At 34.5% G+C, this 12,328-nt stretch overlaps 1 protein-coding gene across 1 annotated transcript; it reads left to right on the forward strand.

Annotated features, from left to right (window-relative positions):
* Positions 1-2,587: 2,587 nt before the first annotated feature.
* LOC147504117 (uncharacterized) lies at positions 2,588-3,382 on the forward strand. The gene has a single exon (XM_086605064.1). The coding sequence runs from the start codon at positions 2,588-2,590 to the stop codon at positions 3,380-3,382; it is 795 nt and encodes a 264-aa protein (XP_086461190.1).
* Positions 3,383-12,328: the final 8,946 nt, after the last annotated feature.

Below are 12,328 nucleotides of genomic sequence, written 5' to 3' on the forward strand. Positions count from 1 at the left end.
CAACATCAAATTCAGAAACACCAAAGGAAAGAAATACTCTTGCACAAGGCTGGTAACCAGGTTAACCTCACCATCATTGTCAGCCTCTGGAATTTGTTTCATCAACTTAAACACATTAAACTACACCAAAACAGTCATTTTCTAATAACAGACCCAAATTTTAGTTAGTAACGGATATATCTGTTACAAATTTGGTCACGGATATATATGTTACTTATGGAAATAGGGGCGGATCTATAGGTTGGCTGACCGGGGCTACAACCCCCCTCCCCCAAACTTCCCCCCCAAAAAAATATATTAGTATGAACAATAGCGAAAAATGAAAACAAAAATGAATCCTAACTGAGTGCAACTGACTTGTTTCGTTTCTCACAAACAGTAAAACAGAAAAAATAGAAAAGTAAAACAAAATACAAGATAGCCCATTGGCCCAGTCGCACGTTTCTCACAAGTCACGATCCCTCACATTCTCACAAAAAGTAAAACAGGAAAAAAAAAATTGAGAGGTTAAAACAAAAGCACTTTTTGCTCTACTATTCACAAAAGAAAAATTCTCTATTATTGTCTTCTTTTGCAGTCGGCAGTTCCAATTCCGCGCCCCATCCATTTATCATTTTATTCCCTATTCATTATCCCTATTCATTAACTAAGGTAAATTGTTTTGCATTATGCCTATCTTTTTTATTTCGTTTTTGTTTTCCAATTTTCAAATACTAATGTGTTCTCTACTTTATTGCCTTGTTAACTTGTAGTTTATGTTGGAATATTAGATTGTCAATTAATTTTTGGTCTTATTTAATTAGTTGAATATTATTGTAGTTATTATTGTGATATTATTTTTTGTTTTTTAGTATAGAGCAAACTATTGATTACGAAATTATTATGATTTATCTTATACAAGATTGTAAGAATGTTTGAACATCAAGCTCGTAAGAAAATGAAAACCATGTTTTCCTTCTTTAAACCCAAAGATGCCACCTCGGAAAATGATGTAACTTCTACATCTAGTCTTGATATTTCAAGACTTAATAGAGATGGCCAACCTCCTTCACAAGTTCAAGTTATTGAAATTGAGCAAGTTGAACCTTCTCCTCAAGCCCAAAGAGTTAGTGTTGAAGAAGTTGACTCCACATCTTTATTTGAATGTGATCCGGGTAAACGTACTCCAATATATAATTACCTGGTTAATCAACAAGATGATGTTCGACGAGCTTTTCTTGGAAAGGGGCATTGGTTATTTGAACTCAGTGAGAAAGAGTATCCATCCACCATATTCGGAAAGCAAACTCGCCGGTTCAACTCCTCTTGGTTCACACTCTTTCCTTGGTTAGAGTACTCACTCCATACGGATAAAGCTTATTGTTTTCCATGTTTTATATTTGAAACAAATCCGCCGAAGCGTCCTGCATTCACTTTTAAAGGTTTTAAATGTTGGAAAAAGATTAATAATGGAAAGAAGTGTTCCTTTTTACTATATGAAGGAGGTCCATGCTCACCTCATAGGTCAGGAATGATAACTTGTGAAAATTTCATGACTCCTTCTCGACATATAGATAACGTGTTAAATACATTATCTAAAAAAGAGGTTGTTAAGAACCGTTCGCTAGTTAAAGCTATTCTTCAGTGTATTCAATATCTTGCACTACAAGGGATTTCTTTTAGAGGCCATGACGAGTCCAAAAAGTCAAAAAATGGTGGAAATTTCAAGGGGGTGTTGGGATTTGCAGCGATGTTGAATGACAAGGTTGCATAATTATTAAAAGATGCTCTGAGAAATGCCACATATACCTCACATTCAATTCAAAAGACACTTTTGCATATCTATGACGATAAAGTGAGAGAGAATTCGTGAGGAAATTGGTGATGCAAAATTTTGTGTCCTTGTTGATAAAGCACAAGATAATTCAAACAAGGAGGAAATGGCGATTGTCCTAAGATTTGTTGATAGAGATGGTTTTGTTAGAGAGTATTTTCTTGGTATTGTTGGTGTTAAAGACACTTGCACTTTAACTTTGAAAGAAGCTATATGCAATATCCTTGCTCGCCATAATTTGTATATTATAAATATGAGAGGTCAAGGTTATGATGGTGCTAGCAATATGCGTGGTCAATAAAATGGATTACAGGCATTATTTCTGAAGGAGTGTCTATATGTATATTATGTGCATTTCTTTGCACATCGTCTACAACTTGCTCTAGTTGCGGCTTCTAAAGATGTTTCTGATGTTTAGTTGTTTTTTTTTCCAAGTTGGCTTCTATTGTTAATCTTCATGTTGCGCCCAAGTGTAAACAGGAGTTGGAAGATACTCGGAAAAATAAAATTGATAAGCTGGTAGCTAGTGGTGAACTTGTTACTGGAAAATGAGCTAATCAAGTTTCTACTTTGCAACGAGCAGGAGATACTAGATGGAGTTCTCATTTTGCTTCGGTTTGTAGCCTAAAGGAGATGTTCGATTCAATTTGTATAGTTCTTGAAAGCGTCATGAAGAACGGGTCAAGCAACTCTATGCGTGGGGAAGCTAAAGGTGCTATTCTTGCAATGAAAAGTTTTGAGTTTGTCTTTCTTTTTTATTTATTACATAAGACTATGGGAATTACTAATGTCTTGTGCAAATCCCTGGAAGAAGAGTCCCAAGACATTTTAAATGTTATCAGCTTAGTCTCCAGTACGAAAACATTTCTTCAAGAATTAAAAGGATCTTCTTGGGACGCTTTCCTTAGTGATGTGATTTTGTTTTGCAAAACACATGACATTGATATGCCTGATATGGGTCCTCGACACATGGTGGGTACAGGTCGTTCTTGCCAGCAGAAAGATTACATTACAGTTGAGCATCACTACCGCGTCGAGTTATTTAATGTTGTAATAGATTACCAGTTGGTGGAATTAAAGAACATATTTCTAGAAGAAACAATAGAGCTTCTTTATCTTAGTTTTGCTTTGGATCTGAAAGATGCTTTTAAGTTCTTCTACATTGATGACATTTGCAAACTCGCAGAAAAGTTTTATTGTGGAGACTTCACGAAACAAGAGATACATCATTTGAGAAGTCCATTGCAACATTACAAACTTGATGTGCTCAAGCATCCTCTTTTTCAGAAGTTGTCTACCATCTCCAAATTATGTCGAAGACTAGTTGAAATAAGAAATATCAAGATCTATTATTTGATTGATAGATTGATTCGTCTTGTCTTGACACTTCATGTTTCCACAACAACTACAGAACGAGCATTCTCAGTTGTGAAATTGCTTAAAACACGACTTCGTAACAAGATAGGGGATGGATTTCTTGTAGATTGCATGACTATTTACATTGAATGGGAATTTGCTAAAGAAGTTGATTTGGATGCAATAATAGATGTATTTGATAAGAATCCATGAAGGTCAAAACTTCACTAGTGTGATGCTAATGTGCTATGTTATTCTTGCATATTTCTTTGTTATGTTTGTCTAGGTCTATAGTGAAAACACTCTTTTGTCCATTTTGGGTAAGGTAATAAAAGCGATAACTCTTTTGTTTATCAATGCTAGCTAATTATGAACTCAAATAGATATTTAGATAATTTTCCTTAGACATTGATTATTGGTTCCTAAAAAAATCTTTAAAGGTTAACTCCATGGCAGACCACCTCCCCCCCCGATCTAAAATCCTAGATCCGCCCCTATATGGAAGAAATCGTTAGCAAATATTGAGAATAAAAATTTAATTACTTTTTCATGGTTATGTTGGGGTTGTCTAACATTTATATCCATGAGTAAGGTTTCAAAAAGTAAAGAAAACAAAAAATTGAAGCGGCCACTTTTGGTCACGCACGCATCTCTATTCCTTCTCTCTTTTCAGCTCCCCATTTTTATTTTCTCTCTCCCCTTACAAACTTATAACTCAATAAAAATTGGATTTCAATTCTCTATCCCAGTTCATTCTCTAATCGAAGAAGCAAACGAACTCTGAAGATCTGGAGAAAAAGAATGAACTTTGAGGAAATTGTACAGAGTGAACAAACGTTCCTATCTGTTCTTCAATTAGGTACTCTCTCTCTCTCTCTCTCTCTCTCTCTCTCTCTCTCTCTCTTTCTAATGTTTTATTCTTCTTTGAGTTAAGTTTTATTCTTCTTTGGTTAAAAACACTCCAATTTCAGAGGCTTGTATCTTCCATTCAAAAAATATGCTTCTTTTATTTAATTAGTAAATTTGGTGATGCATCTTTCTTATGAAATGTATTGGCATTGCTAAGGGTTTTGTTTCTTATATGGTTGAAAAAAATGTTTTTTGAATATTTCATTGTTGTTGGGAGTGAATAATTAAGTGAGGGTTTTAGTTGGTTCAATTGATTGGAATTATAAGAAATGAATGACTCAAATTTTTTTTGAAGAAGTTCTGAAATTATTGATCCTCCCGTTGATAAAGATTATTACTAGGCCTGCCTAATTGTCTGGAGTTCGTTTATCGCTAATTAGGTACGTGTAACTCCATAAACTAATTCATGTCTTACGTAGCTATACCTATAACTAGCTTTTTCAACACCTATAAGTAGTTTTGTTGAACATGTTGAACTGTTGGTTTCAAATTTTCTTAAACAGCTAGATTTATTTTTCTTGCCTACATGTTGCCTGACACTTGCTTGCAATACAACCAATTATCATCCCTTTCCTAAGGACACCAGGTATAAAACCAAGAATACACCAATATTGTCATAGCATGGGTTTTTCCAATCTCCTGTACTTAAAATCTTAACCAAGTTTTTTATTTGTTCTGATCGGAAGATAAGTGTATTTATTTTGTTCTTAGCCATTTTACAGTTGCTCATATATATTGTCTTTGTTTTGATGCACAAATTTCTAAACCAATTATGAGAGGATCATTGTGATCCTACATGTATTATAAAAATGTCTTGAGAATCCAAGTTTTTTGGGGATCTCGCCTGCCAGGTGTGTGTTGAAAGTCTACTTCAATATGGATTTGTTGTTGTATACAAATACATAACTGTCAAATTTGTTGTTTCCCTTCTTCTTGTGTGGTGGGCAGATGATAAAAAAACTCTTGCTTCTTCGAAAACTTATGTTACCAGGGGAGGGGATACCTATGGATAAACCTTATATAAAGCAAGTGGAGGTATTTAATCTTAGTAAGTATTCTCATTCACTTATATCTTTGAAAATGCTAACCTTAATAAGTGAAAGGACTTTAGCCAAAATTTGTCTTCCTTGCATGCAACTTAGTTTTGACTTGTGTTATTACTGCTTCATTTAGGTTCATCATTGTGGATTATTATTGCTTCATTTAGGTTTATCATTTAGCTGAAATTTGTCTTTCTTTTTGTTTGGACTAGTATCTGATCTTATAACCCTAGTGATGTCAAAAAAATGTATTAGCTTACTCCTAGACTCACTATATTTCTATATTAGCATACTGAATGAGTGACTGTAAATGAGTGAAGATTTATTACATTCAATACATACTGAATCTGACTATTAAATTTTGGTGGTTGCAACCCGAAGGATAGTCCTTGTATACAATACATGCTCACTCTAGGTCATCCTATACAGAGTTTATTAGAAATACATATACAATACATAAAGCAAAATTGTATCAAGCATTTGTTATCCAACTAAGTTCCAGTTTCACTATTGAGTATAATGCAAGTCGCCTTGATTGTTAGCTTAACAATGGTTGCACTGATCATCTTGTGTGTAAAAAAAATGGTTTATGATAAGCTATAGCGCATTTATAGCAGTTGGGTATCGTTAGCTTGGGCATCGTCTTGTGTTTTCATTTGATGCATGCTAGTTTCATAAAATTGGAATTGGTTGTTCTTATCATCTTCCTGATCTGCTTGGTAAGATTGCTTTATTAGGTGGCCCATGATTATACTTACTTTTGAGTTTTGACACTACACCATAAGGGATAGATCACGACATGGAGTTTTCTAATCTTTGCGTCTAGTGTCATTTGTGAGGGCCTTTGGTGTTGAATTAGTAGGTATTCTGTAATAGCGAGATGCCTTGGTGGTGCCTTACTTGTAAAGCGTACAAGCTTTTATCCATTACAAATATGAATCCCCCCCCTCCCCCCGTCTTTATACTTCTGGTACATATATGCATTTTTACTCTTATTATGGCTAGTGTTTGTCGGAATAGTTTCATGTTCATTCTCTTAGGCCTGTGAGTAGATTGATTTAGTATGCCACATAAATTATTATACTAGAGGCAGCCCTTGTACCAATCTGAATAGGGAGTTTTGTCTTGGTATATCATGTTAGACCACACTAATATATTAGTCTGCCTTATGTGAGATAGTTGGAATCTATTGCAATTTATACATGAACAAACTTCTTGTTTTGTTCTTTTGTACAAGCTTTTGTTTGCTTAAATATTTTGTACTCTTGTTTATTGAAGTCTGGTTGCTCCTAGACAATGAAACTAAACTGCCAATAATCGTTTTCTTGTCATGCTCAACCTCATGGGGGCAGCTTTTCCAGTACTTATACTGGACATAGTAATTGAAGGACAATTATGGATGACCACTTCATCAGAAATTACTTCAAGGATTTGTTGATTAAGATTAGAACACCAAATATTGTTGAAGCTAATCAAGGTAATTAATAGCTATAACTTTCTAAACTTTTGTGATTGTTTGTGTGTTAGTTTCTAGGTTCAAGGACACTAGCTCCCTCCTGCTTCATTGTGTTCTTTCTGTATTAGTGTAGATAATATGTTTTTTCATTTGATTAAACTTGTTAATTTATTATTGTTAAAGCCAAGTAACTACAATACTATTACAATGGATTTTCAGTCCTTTCAATTCTACAAAGCAACAACTTTCTTAGATCTAATTCACATATTGCTTCACCTTTAGAATATTTTCTTTCTATGTTCATCTTTTATCTTTGATTGTAGTTCACATCTTTAATAATAAATGAAACAATCTTTAAGATGTTATCTTCACTTTCTTCTATTTTGTGGACCAGTTGGATTGTTTTGTTTTCTTCTACACTTAGATAAGTTTGTCTACAACCCCCTACTTTTTGAAGTGACTAAACTTAAATGATGTGCAGGAGGTTAATGTGCTTGAGAATGAATGATGTTCAGCAGCTACTTGTCTCGTAATTTTAGATGGCCGTCACACTCCATGACCGGACGAGGAAGCACTTTTATGGATTTGTTGCTACAATTTTGTGCATTGTTGTCTCACTCTATACGTTCGATTTGTAAATTTGGATTTGGATTGGTGGCATTGTTTTTATAATGTTTAATTAGTTTGTGTTTTTTGTTATTCACGTGTTACTCGACTGACTTGTGAAATGTGATATCTTTGCATTTGTATGATGGAATAATCAAATGTGCTAGTTATGTCCAAGGTGGAAACTAAAAATTGGGGGAAACATTTTGGCTCCAAAAAATATTTTTTTTGCATTGCACCTTAGTTTAGTAACAGATATAACCGTTACACAAAGTGTTACTAATAAGCGCGCCAATATTTAATAACGCTAATATCCGTTACAAATAAACAATTCCAACAAACCACCAACAGTCATCTATTCGTTACATAATATATACTAACAGATATATCCGTTACTAAAATTAATGTAACTAATGGATATATCCGTTACTAAAGTTTGCCTAAGTAACTGTAACACCCAAGAACTAACAGATATAACCGTTAGTAAAAATATAAGTAACAAATATAACCGTTGCTAAACGCCTTTTCTGGTGTAGTATAACCTCGACTGAAAGATTTCCGAAGGACATGGTCATGGAACCATCCCCACAATTTATGAGAGCATTAGCAATTGCTAGGAACAGACGCCCTAAGATTATAGGAATCGAGTCACAGACAACTTCTGTATCCAGAATGACAAAATCGACGGGATAGTAAAAGTCTTGGACTTTTACGATGACGTTTTACACAATGCCTTTTGGATACTTAATGGAACGATCGGCTAACTACAGAGTCATGGTCGTAGGTTTAAGCTCATGAAGACCTAGTTGTTTGAATAAGTAATATGGAAGTAAGTTCACACTAGCTCCTACGTCTAGTAGCACAGTAGCCGTATATTTGTCACCTAATGTGCATGGAACTATTGGTCTACCAGGGTCCTTGTATTTTACTATACCATTGTATTCAGTGATGGATGGAAACTGTTCGGTGAGGAACGCTTGTTGAGGAACATTGGTTCTCTTTTTTGTGGTGCACATATCTTCCAGAAACTTTGCATGTTTTGGCAATTGTTTGAGGGCATCAAGAAAAGGTAAGTTGATTGTCAAATTCTTAAAAGTTTCTCGAATTTCATCAAAAATTTTGTCCGGTTTATTCTTTGCCAAATGGGCAAGAAACGGTGCCTTAGGGCGGGATTTGGCATAGGGATCCGCTTGTTCGTTTCCCAAGTTTTGAGTTGGCGACTTTGTCGAACTTGGTGCCTCCATAGTAGTTTCATTATCATAAACAAATTCATTGGAACCTCCAGTTATCTTTGGTTGATCATCTGGCATACGTATTTGATTGTCTACGGTTTTGCTAGATTGAAAAGTAGTGATTGTATTCACCTCACCCTAGTTTGGAGCATTTCTACCAGGTGCATTGGTGAGTTCAAAGGTAGTGTTTGCTTGCTTAGGGTTCGGAACTGCTTGTCCAGGAAACACGCCTTTCTAACTCTTTTCTTGCGCTAATTGTTGAAGTGATTGTTGGATAGACGTCAGTATTTGAGATTGTTGGTTCATGCAAGCTAAGAAAGTTTCGCTTGTCCTATCAGTAGCGAGTGGCACGGGTTGTGCAATATGTACTAGTTCACGATTATTGCTGAGAAGTTGTGGATTATAGCTGAAACTAGGATTGGCTGGAACAAGGTCGTAGTTGTTTTGATAGTTAGCATTGGAATTACTTGGAAATTGATTTTGACTTCGTCGATACTGCTGATTATTTCCTTAACGGTATGGAATATAGTTGGGGATGGTCGAACAGGTGGATTGGCGAAACCTGGAAGAGCCATCTGTTGGGTGTTTGGGCGCCAAGTGAAATTCGGATGTTGTCTCCAAGGTGCATTAGGAATGTTGAATGCACATGCCTCTTCTGATGGTTGGGAAGGGGGGGGGGGGCATATAACAAGGGACAATAAGCATCAGGATGGTCAGGACTGAGACAAAGAATACATGGGGAGGTGTTAACGTTCATGACCTATTTTGGGAGTTGATCGTTTACTTGAACTGCAAGGGCATCTACTTTTTTAGTCAGGGATTCTATCAGATTTTTTAATTCGGGATCGGGTTTTACCTCAAAAATAGATGTAGCTTTTGTAATAGTGCCCTTAGATGACCTAGAAGAATTAGTGTTACCCAAATATGTACCTCTTGTTGCTTGTTTTTTAAGAAAATTATATGCCTCAGTAGCTCCTTTGTCCATGAAGCAACCGCCATTCATTATATCAAGTGTTTCTTTTTGATGATCGCAAAGTCCATTAAAGAATGAACAAACAAGGACAGTGGTGTCGAGCTGATGATGAGGACATTCTAAAAGAAGATCAATAAATTGACTCCATGCTTCTGTAAAGGATTCATGAGGAATTTGACGAAAGAATTAGATTTTCTGAAGCATTTCAGTAGTTTTCTTTTGAGTATAAAATTGTAGCATGAAAGCTTGCACAAGTTTATTCCATGTTTCTATGGATTGTGGTTGTTGTCCTGCTAGCCAAACTGACGCTTTATCAGCTGAAGTGAAGGGAAACAACCTAAGTAAGACTTGTTCGGTAGAGACTGATGGATGGTGAAATGTGGTGGTTACTTGTTGAATCCTATGGAGGTGATTGTAAGGTTTCTCATGGTATAGACCATGATAAATAGGTAACAATCCAAAAATGTTAGGCGGGATTCGAAAATCGCCTGCAATATCCTCGAGTTTGATGTAGGAAGAAAGATCTTCCTGTAAGGCAGTATAGAAGTTCGAAAGGGGGTTCTCAGCTGGTGAAGTTTCGACAGCCATAACGAATGAAGTTAATGGTGACAAGGGATCTTGATGATTTTTATTAACAGATGAAGAACTATGTTAAGGTGAGAACTTACGCAATTGCCTATCGTATTTTCTCCTACGATAAATATGTTCAAATTCTTTATTATTACTAGACCTTGATCTCATGCAAGCATAAAATTAGATCTGATGCACAAAAGGAACTTATTATTACTTGGATTTTATTATTTTCTGAAGCATTAGAAGTGAACAACGTAGGTCTAAGCTGCAGCTAACATAGCAGTGAAGCTAGGTATGTGTGCATAAACCAACAGCCAGGTCACAAGAAAGATATGAGGGAGGTTTTCCGTGCAAGCATGGTTCTAATTAAGTAACCTAAATATTTCAAGTTTGCTAGACACTGTTGGAATATGTTTAAGATTTATGTGAATTTTTTTTAAGTTATTTAAAATTTATGTATAGGATAAAGCCGCAAAATATTAATATTATTATTATTATTATTAAAATTTATGCACGGTCCTCATTTTGTTTAAAGTTATTTAAAATTACTAAATAGGCATATAAAGTCTAATCAAGCATAGATAATATACTCAGATGTAGCTATAGATTGTAGCATGTGAAGATATTCTACTGGGGCGTATATATAAATACTAATAGGCAAAGACATATCATCTATAAGTATTTTTTTACGAACAGACAAATACACATCAGTAATACGTATATAGAGGCTAATAGGCAAATATATATTACGTATACGTTATCTACGCTAACAGGCAAATTGAAACTACTCATATGTATCTATATATTATTCATAGGCAAATATATAGATACGTAATATATACGTAAAAACTAAACAGGCAACGTATTATATATAGACTAATATACTACCCGTGTTTTGCATAATAAATTGATTTTTTCAATACTCGGTGAGATTGTGAATGTCATATAGATAGCAGCTTCACCCCGAAGGGTTTAGAAACAACTTATCCAACTCAGATTTTAACCCTCGTTAGAATGTTCTCCTCTTTCATGATAAAATCAACTTATTAAACAAGACATTTTTCTAAAATGATGAATTTGGAAGGGAAAACATCAGATTTTAACCTCGCAAACGGCTACCACAGAGCATAGCTCAGTGATGATAGTGTGTGCGCCGTCAAGATCTTTCCGAATTGAGGTCACACGCGTGATTCAGGCAACCGTAGCCAAAGATCACGATTACTATATGTACAACTTAAAATGTATATATGCCAACATGCAAATATAGTCCATTGATAGATATGAATATGTTAACAGGCAAAGATATACCACTTATCTCTACTAGTAGTATATTCTATAATGATTGTGACCTCTTAAATTTATCTGAGTATTTTTCTTACACATAATACTCTGGATGAATAATTAAATCAAATGCCTAGATATTTATGGGTGATCTTGGACATACCCATAAAAACACTCCCGCATACCCCAACTTTGAAATAAATAAATAAAATTGTTTAAGACACAGTTAGGTTCCTAAATTACCCTTTCTTTTATTAAGCATATCAAAGACAAAACAAAATAAGTGTTTATCATTCCAGCAAACACAAACCCTTCGCACTTTTTTTTTTTTTTTTTTTTTTTTTTTTTTTTTTTCTCCTCCTTCTGAAAAGGAATTAGAAAGAGATAAAATTGTAGAATTTAGGCTTCCTCCTCCTCTCACTCATCAGCCATTAATGTATTTTTCCTTATTGCAGCTCCTTGTTTGTCTTTCTCATTTTCCGCTTGAGAAATTTTCAATTTGATATATTTCTACTAAACTCCTTTAACCCTTTCTACAATGATGAAGAATAAGTAATTGTAATAAGAAGAAAAAAAAAATCAAATTTGAAGCAACTTCTAGAAGAGGAAAAAAACAATTTGTTTTTTGGGCATTATTTTACTTTTATTAGAAGTTCTCTTATTGTGTAGTGTGTTGTAGTAACACAAAGATTCTTCAATGTTCAGAGTATTATTTTCAATTTTTTTTATTTGTTGTTTCCTTTTGGAATGAGTCTTTCGGTCTTTTTGTTTTTTCTCTTTCTTTACCCCTATTGAAAATATCTCAAATTAATTTGGAAGATATTATTGGATTGAAGCGGTTATTGGGGTATGACAAAAACTGAGTTAGTTATGGGGTACGAGAGTATTTTTATGGGTATGTCCAAGATTACCCATATTTATTAATGAGAACTACTTTGTCTTTTTATGTCTTTATAAATTTTCGATATTGTCCTTAAATTAAAATATTGCTTAACATCTTTTAATAGGAGCAATCAGTCTTTTCATGTGGTGGTATATTAAAAAACCAATTCCACACCATTTTGAATTGTATGCCTTATTATTATTATT

Source organism: Coptis chinensis, chromosome 4 (assembly GCF_015680905.1).
Source record: "Coptis chinensis isolate HL-2020 chromosome 4, ASM1568090v1, whole genome shotgun sequence".
NCBI classification, from domain to species: Eukaryota; Viridiplantae; Streptophyta; class Magnoliopsida; order Ranunculales; family Ranunculaceae; genus Coptis; species Coptis chinensis.